Here is a 15,541-nt window from a genome sequence, read left to right on the forward strand (position 1 = left end):
AGTAGGTCCTATTATGGTCCACTTTTACAGATTAAAAACATGAGAATTAAAGAGATTACAAAACCCAAGTATAGACTACACTGAGCACTTGGATCCCATGAGTCAATACTGTGTAAATTAACTGGAAATAGCCTAGAAATTTCTAGCCTAGAAATCTACCAGTCATCTGTCAGTTTGTTGTACTGTGGCAGCTTGCATGTTGCTGTGAGGCTTGAGGCTGTGCTGTTAGTATTTCAAGTGCCAGCAGGGTCACCTACAGTGGGCAGGTTTCAGTGGAGCTTCCACACTAAGACAGACTGGGAAGGAGGACAGGGCCATCTACATCTTAAAAAACTGGCCACTGAGAACCTTATGAATAGCAGTGAAATACTGTCTAATATATTACTGGAGAACATTATGAATAACCATGAAACATTGTCTGATATAGTGCCAGAAAATGAGCCCCTTAGGTTGGAAGTCAAAATATGACTGGGGCACTCAAAATATGACTGCCTCCTCAAAGTAGCATCTACCTTAATGACATGGATGGAGAAAAGTTTTCAGGAATTTCATTCCCTGATGGGGCATGAGTCAAAATGGGAAGAAAAAGCTGCAAACATTTATTAATAATTGGAAGTTGGAATGTGTGAAGTATGAATCTAGGAAAATCAAAGTTGTCAGAAATGAAATGAAATGCATAAAGATCAATATTCTAGGCATTAGTGAGCTGACATGGACTGGTATTGGTCATTTTGAATCTGACAATCATATGGTCTACTATGCCAGGGATGACAAATTGAATAGGAATGGTGTCTCATTCACCATCAAAAAGAATGTTTCAAGATCTATCCTGAAGTACAGTGCTGGCAATGATAGGACAGTATCCATAAGCCTACAAGGAAGACCAATGAATGCTACTATTATTCAAATTTATGCATCAACCACTAAATCCAAAGACACTGAGATTTTACCAACTTCTGAAGTCTGAAATTGACCAAACATGCAATCAAGATATATGGATGATTACTGGTGATGGGAATGTGAAAATCAGAAACAAAGAAGAAGCATCAGTATTTAGAAAATACGGCCTTGGTGATAGAAATGACACCTGAAGTCGCATGACTGAATTTTGCAAGACCAATGACTTATTCATTGCAAATACCATTTTTCAACAATATAAATGGTGGCTATACATGTGGACCTCACCAGGTGGAATATACAAGAATAAGATTGACTATACCTGTGGAAAGAGGTGATGGAGAGGCTCAATATCATCAGTCAGAACAAGGCCAGGAGCTGACTATGGAACAGACCACCAATTGCTCATATACAAGTTCAAGTGAAAGCTAATGAAAATTAACACAAGTGCTAAAATATGACCTTGATTATATTCCACCTGAATTTAGGGGCCATCTGAAGAACAGATATGATGATGACTGAAGACCAGATGAGTTGTGGGATGACATTAAGAACATCATACATAAAGAAAGCAAAAGGTCATTAAAAAGACAAGAAAGGAAGAAAAGACCAAAATGGATGTTAGAAGATACTCTGAAACTTCCTCGTGAATGTAGAGTAGAAAAGGTGAAGTACAAGAGCTGAACAGAAGATTTCAAAGGACAGCTCAAGAAGAAAGAAACCAGAAGAGAAGAACACACTTCACATTTCTCAAGCTGAAGGAACTGAAGAAAAAATTCAAGCCTCAATTTGCAATATTGAAGGATTCTATGGGCAAAATATTGAATGATGTTTTCAGGAAACACTAAAAGAAGCTGGAAGGGCAAACTTAGGGGCCCTACTTTATGGCATAATATGGACTACGAAGCATAACCCAAAATGCACAAACAGCAAAAGATGAACTAGATGACTGGAATATTCTAAAAATTTAATTATTATGTACATCAAAAGACTTCTCCAAAAGAGTAAAAAGAAAACCTACATATAGGGAAAAATAATGCAGCAACAACATATCTGACAAGGGACTTATTTCTAAAATGTATAGAAAACTCCAATACCTCAACATTAAAAAGACAAACAATCCAATTTAAAAATGGGCAGAAGACATGAATAGACACTTCACCAAAGAAGATATTCCGGTGGCCAACAAACACACGAATAAAAGTTTATGATCATTGGCCATTAGAGAGATGCAAATCAAAACAATAATGATATACCATCTCACCCCAGCACTAATAGCAAAGTTCAACAAGAAAGAAAATAACAAATGCTGGTGAAGAAATGTAGAGAGATTGGGACTTTCATACACTGGCTGGTGGGATTATAAAATGATATAACCACTATGGAAATCATTATGGCAATTCCTTAACAAGTTGGAAATAGAAATACCACTTGATCCAGCAATCTTATTATTAGGTATATATTCTAAAGAAGTGAGATCCAGGACATGAACAGATACACATATACCCATGTTTATTGCAGCACTATTCACAATCACAAAGAGATGGAAACAACCTAAGTGCCCATCAATGGAGGAATGGATAATCAAACTATGGTACACAATGGAATACTACACAACACTAAATAATAATGTAAAATCTGTGAAATTCCTCATGACATGGATTAACTTGGAGGACAGTATGCTGAGTGAAATAAGTCAACCACAGAAGGGCAAATATTGCATTAGTCCACTATTGTAAGAGTCAATGAAAGATTTATATATGGAAGGAAACTATCTTTGTCAGTTATTAGGGATGTGTGTGGTAGGGAGATGGAAAATTACTAGACAGGTAAGAGACAAGTAGTGTTTGGGTGAAGGAAAAGGCAATATACTAAAAGCAAGTGACCAACACAGTAACAATAAGGAAAAGAAAGACACAGAGAGAGGTACACAAGAGGTACAGACAACAGAGATAAGCACATTTACATAAACAATACTGCATTGTCAGTAATAACAAACATTACTCTATGGTAGATACATAGGTAGACAGGGTGAAGGATCAGAAATGTCTAGGTAAAAGGGAATATATCCATGACCATATATAAAATGGCAGACAATATTTCTACATACATATTTCATGTACTATAAGAATGTCCTTATAAATAGAACTAACAGGGGGCAAAGTTATAATAATTTCTTAGCCACAGCCAACTACCCTAAGTAAGTGAGTTGTGGGGCCTGTGGGTTCAGGACTATAGTTTCAGGGGACATCAAACTCAATTGGCATAACACACTACACAAAAACACTGTTCTACATCCTACTTTGGTGAGTAATGACTGAGGTCTTAAAAGCTTGCAAGCAGCCACCTAGAAGCAACAATTGTTCTCTCCTCATCTGGAGCAAAGAGGAATGAAGAAAACCAGACACATGGACACAGTTACTCCATGGGACTAGTAGACCATGCAAACCTCAGCCTCTATGACCCTGAGACCAGAATAACTAGATGGTGTCAGGCTACTACTGTCAACCACTTGGAAAGGTATCAGTGCAGGAGATCCTACTTAGAGTGGGAGAAAAACGTGGAACTAAATGCAAAAAAAAAGACTAGGCTTACTCACCTGATGGAGACTGATGAAACCCCCAAGACTATGGCTCCTAGTCACCTTTCAGGCCTAGAAATGTACTCACTTCCATGGCTTCCAGCCAAACAATAGACAGGCAAATAAGGTGAATATTTATATCAGATAAGTACTCTCCTTAGAATAATCAATCATGGGAGAATAGAAGGGCAACATTTGCACAGGGATATAGCTCAGAGGGCAGCAATGCATAGGGAAGAACATAGGGAAAAGGTAACCACAGGGAGGAAATAGGAAGAGAACTATTACATTATGGAGATTGCAATCAATGTCATGAAACAAAATGTGTATGAACTACTGTATGGAAAATGAATTTAGTCTATAAACTTTCACCCAAATCACAATAAAATAAATAAATAAAATGAAGATGGGAGGAATACAGAGTCACTGTACCAAAACGAATTGGTCAACATTCAACTAGTTCAGGAGGTAGCATGTGATCAGATTCCAATGGTATTAAAGGAAGAAGTCCAAGCTGCACTGAAGGAATTGGTGAAAAACAAGGCTCTAGGAGTTGATGAATACCCATTGAAATGATTCAACAAATAGATGCAGTACTGGAGGTGCATACTTATTTATGCTAAGAAATTTGGAAGACAGCTACCTGGTCAGCCGACTGGAAGAGATCCATATCTGTGCCCATTCCAAAGAAAAGTGATCCAACAAAATGGAAATTATTGAACAATATCATTAATATCACATGCAAGTAAAATTTTGCTGAAAATAATTCAAAAATGGTTGCAGCAGTATATTGACTGGGAACTTATAGAAATGCAAGCTAGATTCAGAAGAAGATAATATGGAACCAGGGATATCATTGGTGATGTCAGATGGATCTTGGCTGAAAGCAAAGAATACCAGAAAGATGTTTACTTGTATTTTATTGACTATAGAAAGGCATTTGACTGTGTGGATCATAAAAAATTATGGAAAACATTGAGAAGAACAGGAATTCCAGACCACTTAATTATGCTCATGAGGAACCTGTACAAAGACCAAGAGGCTCTTATTCAAACAGAACAAGGGGATGCTGCGTGGTTTAAATCAGGAAGGAAGCATGTCAGGGTTGTATCCTTTCATCACACTTATTCAATCTGTATGCTGAGCAAATAATCCAAGAAGCTGGATTATATGAAGAAGAACACAGCATCAGCATTAGAGGAAGACTCATTATCAACCTGTGATATGCAAATGACACAACCTTACTTGCTGAAAATGAAGATGACTTGAAGCACTTACTGATGAAGAGCAAAGACTACAGTCTTCAGTATGGATTACACCTCAACATGAAGAAAACAAAAACCTTCACAAATGGACCAATAAGCAACATTATGATAAATGGAGAAATGATTGAAGTTGTCAGGGAATTCATTTCAGTTGGATCCACAGTCAATACCCATGGAAGCAGCAGTCAAGAAATCAGACGTCATATTGCACTGGGCAAATCTGCTGCAAATGACCTCTTTAAGTGTTAAGGACTTTAAAGTGTTAGGATGTCACTTTAAAGACTAAGGTGGGCCTAACTCAAGCCATAGTATTTTCAGTCTCCTCCTATGTATGTGAAAGCAGGACAATGAATAAGGAAGACCAAAGAACTGATGCATCTGAATTGTGGTGTTGGTGAAGAATACTGAAAATACCATGGGCTGCCAGAAGAACAAACAAATCTGTCCTGGAAGAAGTGCAGCCGGAATGCACCCTGCAAGTGAGAATGGCCAGACTTCATCTCATCTACTTTGGTCATGCTATCAGAAGGGATCCTTCCCTGGAGAAGGATATCATGCTTGACAAAGTAGAAGGTCAATGAAAAAGGGCAATGCCCTCAATGAGATGGACTGACACAGTTGCTGCAATGATGGGCTCAAGCAAAGCAAGGACTGTGAAAATGGTACAGGAACAGGCAAGTGTTTCATTCTGTTGTACATAGGGTCGCTATGAGTTAAAGCTGACTTGATGGCATCCAACAACAAAGCCTAGAAGTTCTGTTTATATCTGCAGTCTGGCCAGATTTTTAGGTGCATGCTCATTCCTGCAGGGAAGAATGGCATACAGCTGGTTTCTACTCAGTCAAGGCAAAGAACAGAGAAGAAATAGACTAACTTGAACTAGAGAGATGCTTTAAGTGAAAGGCATCTGAGAAAATCCAGCTATTCCCAGGACTTAATCCTGAGAATTTCCAAATATTCCTAGGTCTTAATCTTGAGAAATCCCATCTACTCTAAGATTACACCAATGGCTTCCAGATCTGTGATGATTACTATACCCTTTAGTGAGTGTGGAGAGGCTGCTTTTGGAGACAAACTACAGATTTAGAATCCCAGCTCCACCATCTCTGGAATGTGTGACCTTGTGAAGTTCCAGCTTTCTTATCAGCAAAGCAGACATTATAATTGTACTGACTTCAGAGGTTATGGAGAGGGACATATATCATGGCTTACTAGAAGGCCAGATATTACCAGTCAGGGTCTTTCATTTCACCACCATCTGTTAACTGCACAGATCCATCACATCTCCCAATTTATGACCCTGAGGGAAGATACTTTAAAATTAATATTATATCCATTCCAACACCTAGCAGAGGTCCTTAAACAGAGCAAGCACATATTAAATACTTGTGGTACTGTATTCAAATTGGAGAAGTTTCAGCAGAAAACTATACTGAAAGCCTTTAATGTTAGAATGAGATTGAATTCAATGACAAACCAAAACAGAGTATTCATAAACCAAGATGTCAATGTCCCTGATTTAACAGACTTAACAAAAAATTAGACAAGTTAACTTCAGAACACTAAGAGACATAACCTTAGCTAAAACGAATTTAAAAGGTAAAAACTGAAAACCCAATACACGTATTTGGACTTCTAAAATTCATAAATGGATATAGCAACATATCCTGGAAAGGGAACACTTTAATATCATGAGAAGGAAGCCACTGGCTTTCAAAGGACTGCACGGCACCCTCGGCCTCAGAATAGAGGTAAAAGTCTTGATCCCTACCCAGCACAGTGAGCCCTGCTCTGTGATATCAGTGCTCCAGGGACTGGTGTCCTGTCAATTCTTTACACGTCTCACTAGATTTTGGTTTTTAAATCTGCGCATTACTTAGTGTGTGTGCATTACTTTGTCTTCATTACCTTTAATAGAAAAAGTTGTGTTTTTGTATGTGTTTGTTTTAATCACAACGTACCCTAATTAGTCATTTGTTAATGGCTTACAAACAGTAATTAACCTCCAGTCAATATATCCTGGAAAGAATACTGAGTAGTCTCCAATGCCAAGCCCACTGCAGCCACAGGGAAGGAATCCTCAGACATCTGCTTGAAACAGGTTCAAGGTGAAAACAAACTACAGGCAGACCTCAGGTTACTGAGATCCGTTCCTAGCTGTGTCTTTAAGGCTTTAAGTGGAATTCGTAGGTGAGATGGAATAGGTGCATACGGTTCTTATTTAGCCTTTAGTGCAAGAAAAGGCTCAAAGCCTTTTCAATGATTTAGAAGCCACAAGTGTGCAGCAGGTGAAGGTGATTGTGATGAAGAATTTGTTGTGGCAGTGGTGGTTCAATTGTTTCACAATGAGGGCAAATTGACGTAACATAATTGAAACAGTGGCTACACTGATGGCCTGAAACACAGAAATGATTGTGAGGCTGGTGCAGGATGGGGCTGTGTTTCTTTGTGTTGCACCCAGGGTGGCTGTGAGTCAGAGCCCACTCAGGGACACCTAACAACAACAGGGCAAGAGTTGTCCATCTAGTGGTCAAAGCCAGGGGACTACCTGTAAATCACAGAACCTCAACTCACTCCAACAGTTAAACTTGCTACATGTGTTCTTTTCTGCTGGGAAGATTCATGTTTTGAGCACTACTGATCACCCCATAGTTTGTTTTTGTTTTTTTTTTTAAAGGGGGGAGGGGAGGAAGGGGGAAGACAGAAAGTGAGTTATATCATGAAAGAAATTAAAACAAAAACAGGCCTCTACCTCTCTTGGCTGAGAAACCTGGCAAGAACATCACTGGCTTTTAGTTCTTCAGTTAGCTGTATTGCCATGGAAACTTTCGAAAGATGGGGAGCTTGCACTCGAATCACTCCCTGAGGAACGTCAGCCTGCAAAGCAATAATGACACTGGAACAAAGCTGGCAGCAGCTGGAACATGTAACTCTGTACAATGCATTATATGGTAAGTGTGCTTAACTGCTACACATTTTACTTCACTACATAAAAACCTTAACTACTGTATAATGTAATTTGCTAAATTACATCAAACCTCAAATATCCTCTTAATGGTGATAGGGGAACTTTATAATGCCCATGCAGTAATGCTTAATTATTTTTAAAGATGTAAAGAATGACAGCAATAACCATTACTGCCATATTAAGTGCTGATTTCTGAGTATTATCTACTAGAGGGTGCTTCATGTAGCAATTTATGAAATTGAGTCAGAAAGAAGTAACTTCATGTGCTGTTGCAATGTATGCATTTCAAAATATCTTGCATGTTCACAAAATGTCACAAAAATGATTTCTTAGTCCTTGAGATTCTAAAAAAAGGAAATATATTCTTTTAATACACGTGTTCTTTGTCTACTGTCTACTTGGTTAATGAGCTTACACTTTCGACTTATTGCAACCCTGTGCCAGTGGATAATAAGTATATTTCATTTGTATTTAGGTTATCAATGAAAGATTCTGAGGTTAACAACATCAACACGTCAGCAGTGGCATTTGAAATATTAGGCTTAATTCCTAACTGGTTCTATAAAAGAAATGCTAGTTTATTATTGATAAGTGTATGCCTTAAACCAATCTTAGAACAAACAGCATGTACAAATTCTGTTTAGAGAGAAGGCTTTCAACACTGCAAAGACAATACCTTATTTAATTCAACCAAAACTGTGTAAGCAAACACTATAAACGATGTACTGTCCTCGGTCTACTTACCTAATACATAAATACGACATAAGTCTTTTACTTCACAATGGTAGTTTTATGCCTATAATATCACATCTTTTTATGTACACAGTAGTCTTGAATTCCCAACCCCCCACCCCCGGACACCCTCGGACACCCTCGGACACCCTCCACCTCCACCACCTCACCCCACCCACCTCCACCACCCCCGCCTTTGAGTACAAATCAACTCGATGGCTACAACCTGTTTTTGGTTTTAGACAAAGCACAGATACACCACATATACCATTAATTTGATTTCTTCTTTTTTTCTGCCCCTTGTCCCTGTGCTTAAGGAAAGAATCAGCAGAATGGAAGCCTCCAATGACATGACACTGCGGTGCCTGGAGCCCTTACCCTCTGCTTTCATACATAAACAGATGGGGCCCGCACACCCAACACCCACCTCCGTCCTCTCCCTGCAAAGAAAAGCATCACGGCAGGCCCTGCCCGCCATCCCTTCCCTCTCCACCGAAGCTCACACTTACTAAGTGACCATCCCCTCAGAAAACTAATTTTATTTCTTTTAAAGTTCAAGAAAAATAACATGACTTTAGAATCAGGTTGCATAGAAATGCAGGTGCTCTGAAAAGATTTTAAATTGCTTTCAGTAACATCTGAGATATAGTGTGGAAAGGAGAAGTGAAGCTATATTATATAAGACTGTACAGAGAGCACAAGATTACGTAATATGGCTTTTTCAGTGATGGACTAGAGCCATCTGTCACACCTGGGAGGAGACCCCAGAGGGTCTGCCTACCAACCTCAGAAATCCAGGCACAGACTAGGTATAACCCCCACCTGCCAGCCCTTACCTGTCCACTCAGTGAAGGGCCACATGGGGACTTACTTCAAACCCAGATGAAGATACAAAAGCCTTTTCAACCTTAATACTCACCAGTCTGCTGGGTGAAGAACTCCATGTTTAGTGTTCTATTCCAAATTATCTTCCTGGGTGTGTTGAATTAAACTTAATCCTGATTCCAAGCTGTGCCCAGACCCTTCAACTCCTGCTTCATCTCTACTGTCCCATCTGGACCCTTGGTTTGTTTTGTTGACTTCTACATTCTGGGCCTTAATCTAGCCTCTGAACTTGACCTTGCCTTTAGGATACACATGTTTATCCTTCCCCTTCATTCTATGCTGGCCTTCATTTTCATTTGTAACATTACAGAGAACGCATTGCTTCTTGAAAAAGATGAGCATGTCATGTGAGTACTATTACCTTTTCCCTTTCAAAGCAATGATTAAATCAATGGTGTATCATGTAACTGAGGGATTATGCTACGTGAATTTATGCCTTGGATTTGATCTCTAACTTGTATCTAGCTGTGGTTATACTACCTACTGGCCTGGTCTCACCTATCTGTTTCCTCATCAAAGGCAGAAAACAATAAGGCAGCACTAACAACTTAAATGTAGGGGTAAAAACTGTAGTAGCAATGCTCAAAGAATTGAGTTTGTATCCATAAAATCCACCAGTCCTCCTTATCCACTCAGGAAGAACAATGAGTATAGGTATTTTGTATCACTTCAGTCTGTTATTATATTATATATGGCCCTGAATGGCAGCCTGGGTTTTCAGAGAGCCATGTACCTTATGCTGATATTAAAATTAGAAAAACTTGGTAGAGTCAGAGTGCCAAATAGCTTTACATATAGGTATTATTTGATGACAGCAGTGGTGACAGAAATTGTTCCTATAATTATGTTTTACCTAGCCCCAGAATACAAAAAAAAAAAAGACAAGTAAATCTATGGTGACATTTAAAATGAAGTAGGATGGTATGATAAAGTTTATATAGAAGGTACACAATAAATCCAAGTTATAAAACCAAAGTGATCCAGAAACAAATATATTTTCATGGAGGGTTCTAGGATATGGCAACTATAGCCTGTTCTATGCCTTTTTATCCCATGTGTTCTTCTGACACATTCTACTATTTGGGAACAAAACAAAACAAGACCAGTCACAATTCCCTAAAACCACTGCATGTTTTTTGTTCACTGTGTGTCTACTACTCCCCTTCTGAACTATCCCCCTGCTACCCAGTCCTGAAGGTCAATTCCAAATACCTCAAACTCCACAGAACCTTCTATGATCTTCAGTGTCAAAGGGAATTTCCTCCTTCCCCCAAATTTCATAAACCTCTGAGCCTCTTTACGAGAAGTTTCCTAATATATGACACCCATATTTGTATGCTAGTTACATGCCATATGGCAGAATATTATGTGTCGCCACCTATAAATGTTTATTGATTAAAGGAATTACTCAAAACTATTTCCTAGTAAAAAATGTATGATAAAGATTGTAAAACTTTTCTAGAATGAAACAAAATCTACCAACATTTATTTCCTTAAAGGCAAAAAAGTATCATAAAAACACTGATGAAAAGAAATGAATGGCTTCTATCACATGATGTTGCCACTACTGATGACCAGAAACAGGAAGGGAAAGAGTGGAGGAAAGGAATTAAAGATGCTGGAAGAGATGATGCATTCAGTTACTACAGCAGTGAACCAAGGAGAAAAGTCAAGGTTAGCAAAGTTAGCATGCTCCTGCATGAGGATATACCTACTCAATCCCCCCATGGCATCTCCTGAACAATTAAGGCCTTTAAAAATATTGCCAAGGGCCTCTGCATTGTAAATAAGCTCAGGGATCATAAATGTAGCAAGTACAGCCAGGTTCTTCATAACACACAGCATTGAGTTCAGTGTGGAGAGCACTATTTGTGACACATGAATCCAGTGTCTTTCTGATAGAGCTTGAAAGAAAGAGTTCCAAGGGTTAGCTTCTGAGAGTATTTGAGAATTCTCATGTATGTATGTGTGAAATGTCAGACAATTGTCATACTGTGGGGCACAGAAGCTGGCTTTTGCCAACAAAAGGGGAGTAACATGGGGATTTTCCCCCAGCTTCCTTATGACTGTGAAGTTAAACACTTCCCTCATCCCTTTACCTCAAAGAGCAGGAGATGAGGCTGAGGCAGCTCTGACTCAGCTTTAACCTTAGCCAAGATACAAACTGTAAAAGCCTTGACTCACTTCACATAGAAATGGAATATCAGTGTCTTTGGAAAGACTTTAATCAGGTCAATAGCTTCCATATGGCACCTTCCTAGACTGTCTCACCATATTCCCTGACAATTTGGGAACTTGAATACTACTGGATGTGTCTGTGTCTGTGTTTACAGGAAAGGAACAATTCCCAGCCTCTTTATGTTTGTATTAATACATCTGAATTGAGTAAGGAAGACCACAGAAGAGTCAGTGCTTTTGAGTCATGGTATTGGTGAAGAATGCTGGAGAAAGTATCCTGGACTGCTGAAAGAACTAACAGATCTGTCCTGGAGGAAGTTCAGCCGGAATGCTCCTTGGAAGCAAGAATGGCAGGACTCCGTCTCACCTACTTTGGTCATGTTGTAAGAAGGGACCATTCCCTGGAGAAGGATGCCATACTTAGTAAGGTGGAGGGTCAATGGAAAAGGGGAATGCCCTCAATAAGATGGATTGACACAGTGGCTGCAATGATGGGTTCAGGTGTAGCAGGGATCATGGAGCTGGCACAGGACCAGGCAGTGTTTCGTTCAGCTGTTGTTCTGGTTATCTATTGCTGCTCTGACAAGAATATACCACAAATGGGATGGCCTTAACAAACAGGAGTTCATTTTCTTATAGTTCAGAGGCTTTAAGTCCAAGTTCCAAGTGCCAGGCTCTAGGGGCTTGGGTGAAAGCCCTGCAACCTTGGGGTCCAGCTCCACCTCCTGCTCCCGGCCCACTGGAGCTAGAGGTGTTTCTTCACTCAGACAGCTGCTAGATGCTGAGGCTGAAAAACCCAAGGTTGACAAATAAAAAGGCACAGTCCCAATGTTACCAAACCACATGGCAAGCCATTAATTTAAGTCTATTTTAAGTCCCAAGGTCAGCAGAGCATGGCAGGCTGCTGAACAACAACATGACTACATCAGGGTCCAAGCATGCCATATGCTAGAGACCACTCCCAAGGCTTCTCCTTCTATACAGGAAGCAGACCACATCCCAAAGGCAGCTACTCAGCTGCCTGTGGTAGATCCCACCATGGAGATGATTGAATGTCTCATCATGGGGAATAACTACCACCAGCTGCCCAGCCACTCAGCCAGTCCCAGTCGAGTTGACACACAAACATAACTACCACAGCTGTACACAGGGTCTCCATGAGTCAGCGATGACTAGACGGCACCTAACAATAACATCTGAATTTGCACAATACAGAGGCTGACAGTCTAAATGAATCTACCATACTTTTTTCTTCTGGAGAAGAAATTAGCTTTACCAGCAGACGTAATTGTTAAAGACCAAGAGTTCAGAAGTAATTTCTGGAAAGTTTTTGCTGGGTATCTTGACAAGGTGACCCAATAATATTTACATAAATACAATAAACAATAAATGATGCCAACACTATAATTTAAATAATGTATTACAAACACTATGGAGCTCCAAAATCAGGCTATATCAAATACTAAAGCTATCACTATACTAATTGCACTGAGCTGCCAAGCTTTGAAAAGCTACATGTCTGATCATTAACCCAAACAGTCTGTTCTTAATTTGAGCCTTAATAATAGCTAAATCTGTGCAGAGTATAATCTTTGTCACCTTCCTATTTCTCATTCTCTTGTCTAACAGCTGTGACTTTGTCCCTGATTTTTTTTTTTTTTTTTTTTTTTTTTTAGTGTGCTTGTGAACTGAAACTATGCAATGTGCAGCAGGCTTGGAGAAGAGTAGCATCTGACTAACATTTAGTCACAAAGCATTTTACAACTTAAAAAATGTTACAGTCAATTTTGTATCCATGCACAAACTATTATAATAGAGAAAATGATTCATATGGTCCTCACATGTTTTACATATTGAATGGAAGTATTTTTAAATGTGGTTTTCTTTTTCAGTTAAATATACAATGATTTTAGGATTCTTTATAACGAACAGATAAAACACTGACTTGCTCATATTTTTGCACTCTAGAGATTAGATATTTAAATCCTCATCAGACCTTCAGAAGACACATGCTATTTTCTTCTAGTTTTTCATTAAAAGCTAATTTAAATGTAAAGCTTCATCTTCAATATTATAGGAAAATTTTCATCTTCAAAAGGGCAAAGGGGAAATAAAATTTGCTCAGAAGAAGGCCAGATAGAACACATATTTTGAAAATTAAACAAGGACATTTTAGCAAGGTATCTTAAACTAACATGGCATATTAATCACTATAGTCTGAGCCAAGAATACTGGGAGGTGGAGATATAGAAGGAATTCTCCACTATCTGGAACCATCTAGGTTCAAATTATAATTGAGCCTTTGTTATCCAAAAGTTTTAAACTTTTATGCAACTCACAGAGTCAGAGAATTTGAAAAAGGATCTTAAATTATTTCCATAGTTAATAAGCATTTAATGTACAACGAACTAAGTTCTGATATTGTTTTCCCTTTAACGGGGCATTATTTTATGCAGTATAAAAAAAAAATCAGAGAATGTCTCAAAAAGAAACAAGATTTCTGCACTTGATACTGTAATCTGATTTTCCACATGGGGACCCGAAGTAAATCTAGACACTGCTCCCAGTCCTAAAGCAGATGCTTGAAACAATACCTGAAGTGATGCTCTGGGGTCAGAGCTGTTATATGAAACCAGCAGTGGAATTTGGAATAGAATCGTGACTTAAGACAATGCCAGCCACAAGCCACCAGAGGCTACATGCACTGCTGCCAACTCCAGGATTCTTACGGTGGCACCTACCCAGAAAAAAAAAAAAAATATTGCTGTCAAGTCAATTCTGACTCATAGCGATCCTCTAGGACAGAGCAGAACTGTCCAGATAGGGTTTCCAAGGTTGTAAATTTTTACAGAGGCAGACTGCCCCATCTTTCTCCTGCACAGAGGCCAGTCGGTTCAAACCATTGACTTTTCCATTACCAGCTGAATGCTTAACCACTGCACCACCACGGTTCCTGTGGCACCAAGAGATCTCTTAAAATGTTACAAGATCATTTGGACACTATTGACAAGTCACATAAGCTCCCTAAAACTTGAGTTTCTCATCTGTAAATTAAGGAGTATGACACTAGATCCTCCTGAGTTAGCCATTAAGTTCAACATATGAGAGAAACTTTTGTTCCCTCTACTCATGAAGTCAGATGGGCTAAGCAGACATATTTGGCATATTTCACAGACTGTCACTAAGCCCTCACTCTGAGCCCCCCTTCTCTCATAAACACACAGCATTCTTTTACTTACAGAGGTGAATCTGGATGACATGAGAAAAATCCTACAAATCTAGGTCTACAATGGATCTTGAAGACTGAATGATTCAGCAATTCATAACCAGATGTTCATCAAAGAGACTCTTAAATCTTTATTAATTAGAGATGCAGTTGAGGTATTTAGTGCCAAGTGGTGCAAGGGGTTGAATGCCCAGCTACCACCCAAAAGGTTAACAATTCAAACCTACCTAGAGCTACTTGAAGAAAGACCGGGTGATCTATTTCCAAAGTAACAACTGTTGAAAACCCTAGGCACAATTCTACTTGAAACACACAGCACAACATCACCATGAGTTGGAATGAACTTAATGGTAATTTTCTTTTTTTAAATGGGTAAAATGATAGGATATCTGTGGTTTGCTTAAAAATACTAAAAGAAAAACAAAAACAAAAAAAGTAGTGGTGGGGAGAGGAGAAAACAAGATCCAAAACGTGTGTTTTATTGGTGATGGATATATGGAAGTTCTTATACTATTCTCTCTACTTTTGTGCATGTTAGAAAAATTCCATAATAAAATTATATGTCTGCATATTTATACATGCACACACACAGTTATACATACACACCAAACAAGAGAAAAAAACCACTTTTACAGTTTTTATAAAATACACATGTCCAGAACCTATCCTTAGAGATTCTAATTCAGTAAGTCCAGGGAGTGGCCCAGGAATACACTTTCTTCTTTATTGACTACTAGAGATCTTCTTTCACACTTGTGATTAAGCAGTTTTAATCTAGATTTACCTATTCATTTTACAGAGGAAACTGA

The 15,541-nt window shown here is 38.8% G+C and overlaps 1 protein-coding gene and 1 non-coding gene across 2 annotated transcripts in view; both read right to left on the reverse strand.

The window, feature by feature from the left end:
- The window catches only part of ARHGAP18 (Rho GTPase activating protein 18), a 191,654-nt gene that overhangs the window by 6,470 nt on the left and 169,643 nt on the right, over window positions 1-15,541 (reverse strand). Inside the window, 1 exon segment of the mRNA XM_007947358.2 lies at window positions 7,496-7,620. Within this exon segment, the coding sequence (XP_007945549.2) occupies window positions 7,496-7,620 (125 nt within the window).
- LOC122150607 lies at window positions 8,742-8,895 on the reverse strand. The gene has a single exon (XR_006163761.1). It is a non-coding gene; the product is annotated as a small nucleolar RNA SNORA57 (small nucleolar RNA).

The sequence above is a fragment of the Orycteropus afer genome, unplaced genomic scaffold (assembly GCF_000298275.1).
Source record: "Orycteropus afer afer isolate SDZICR_OR568_19922 unplaced genomic scaffold, OryAfe1.0 scaffold00182, whole genome shotgun sequence".
Lineage (NCBI taxonomy): Eukaryota > Metazoa > Chordata > Mammalia > Tubulidentata > Orycteropodidae > Orycteropus > Orycteropus afer.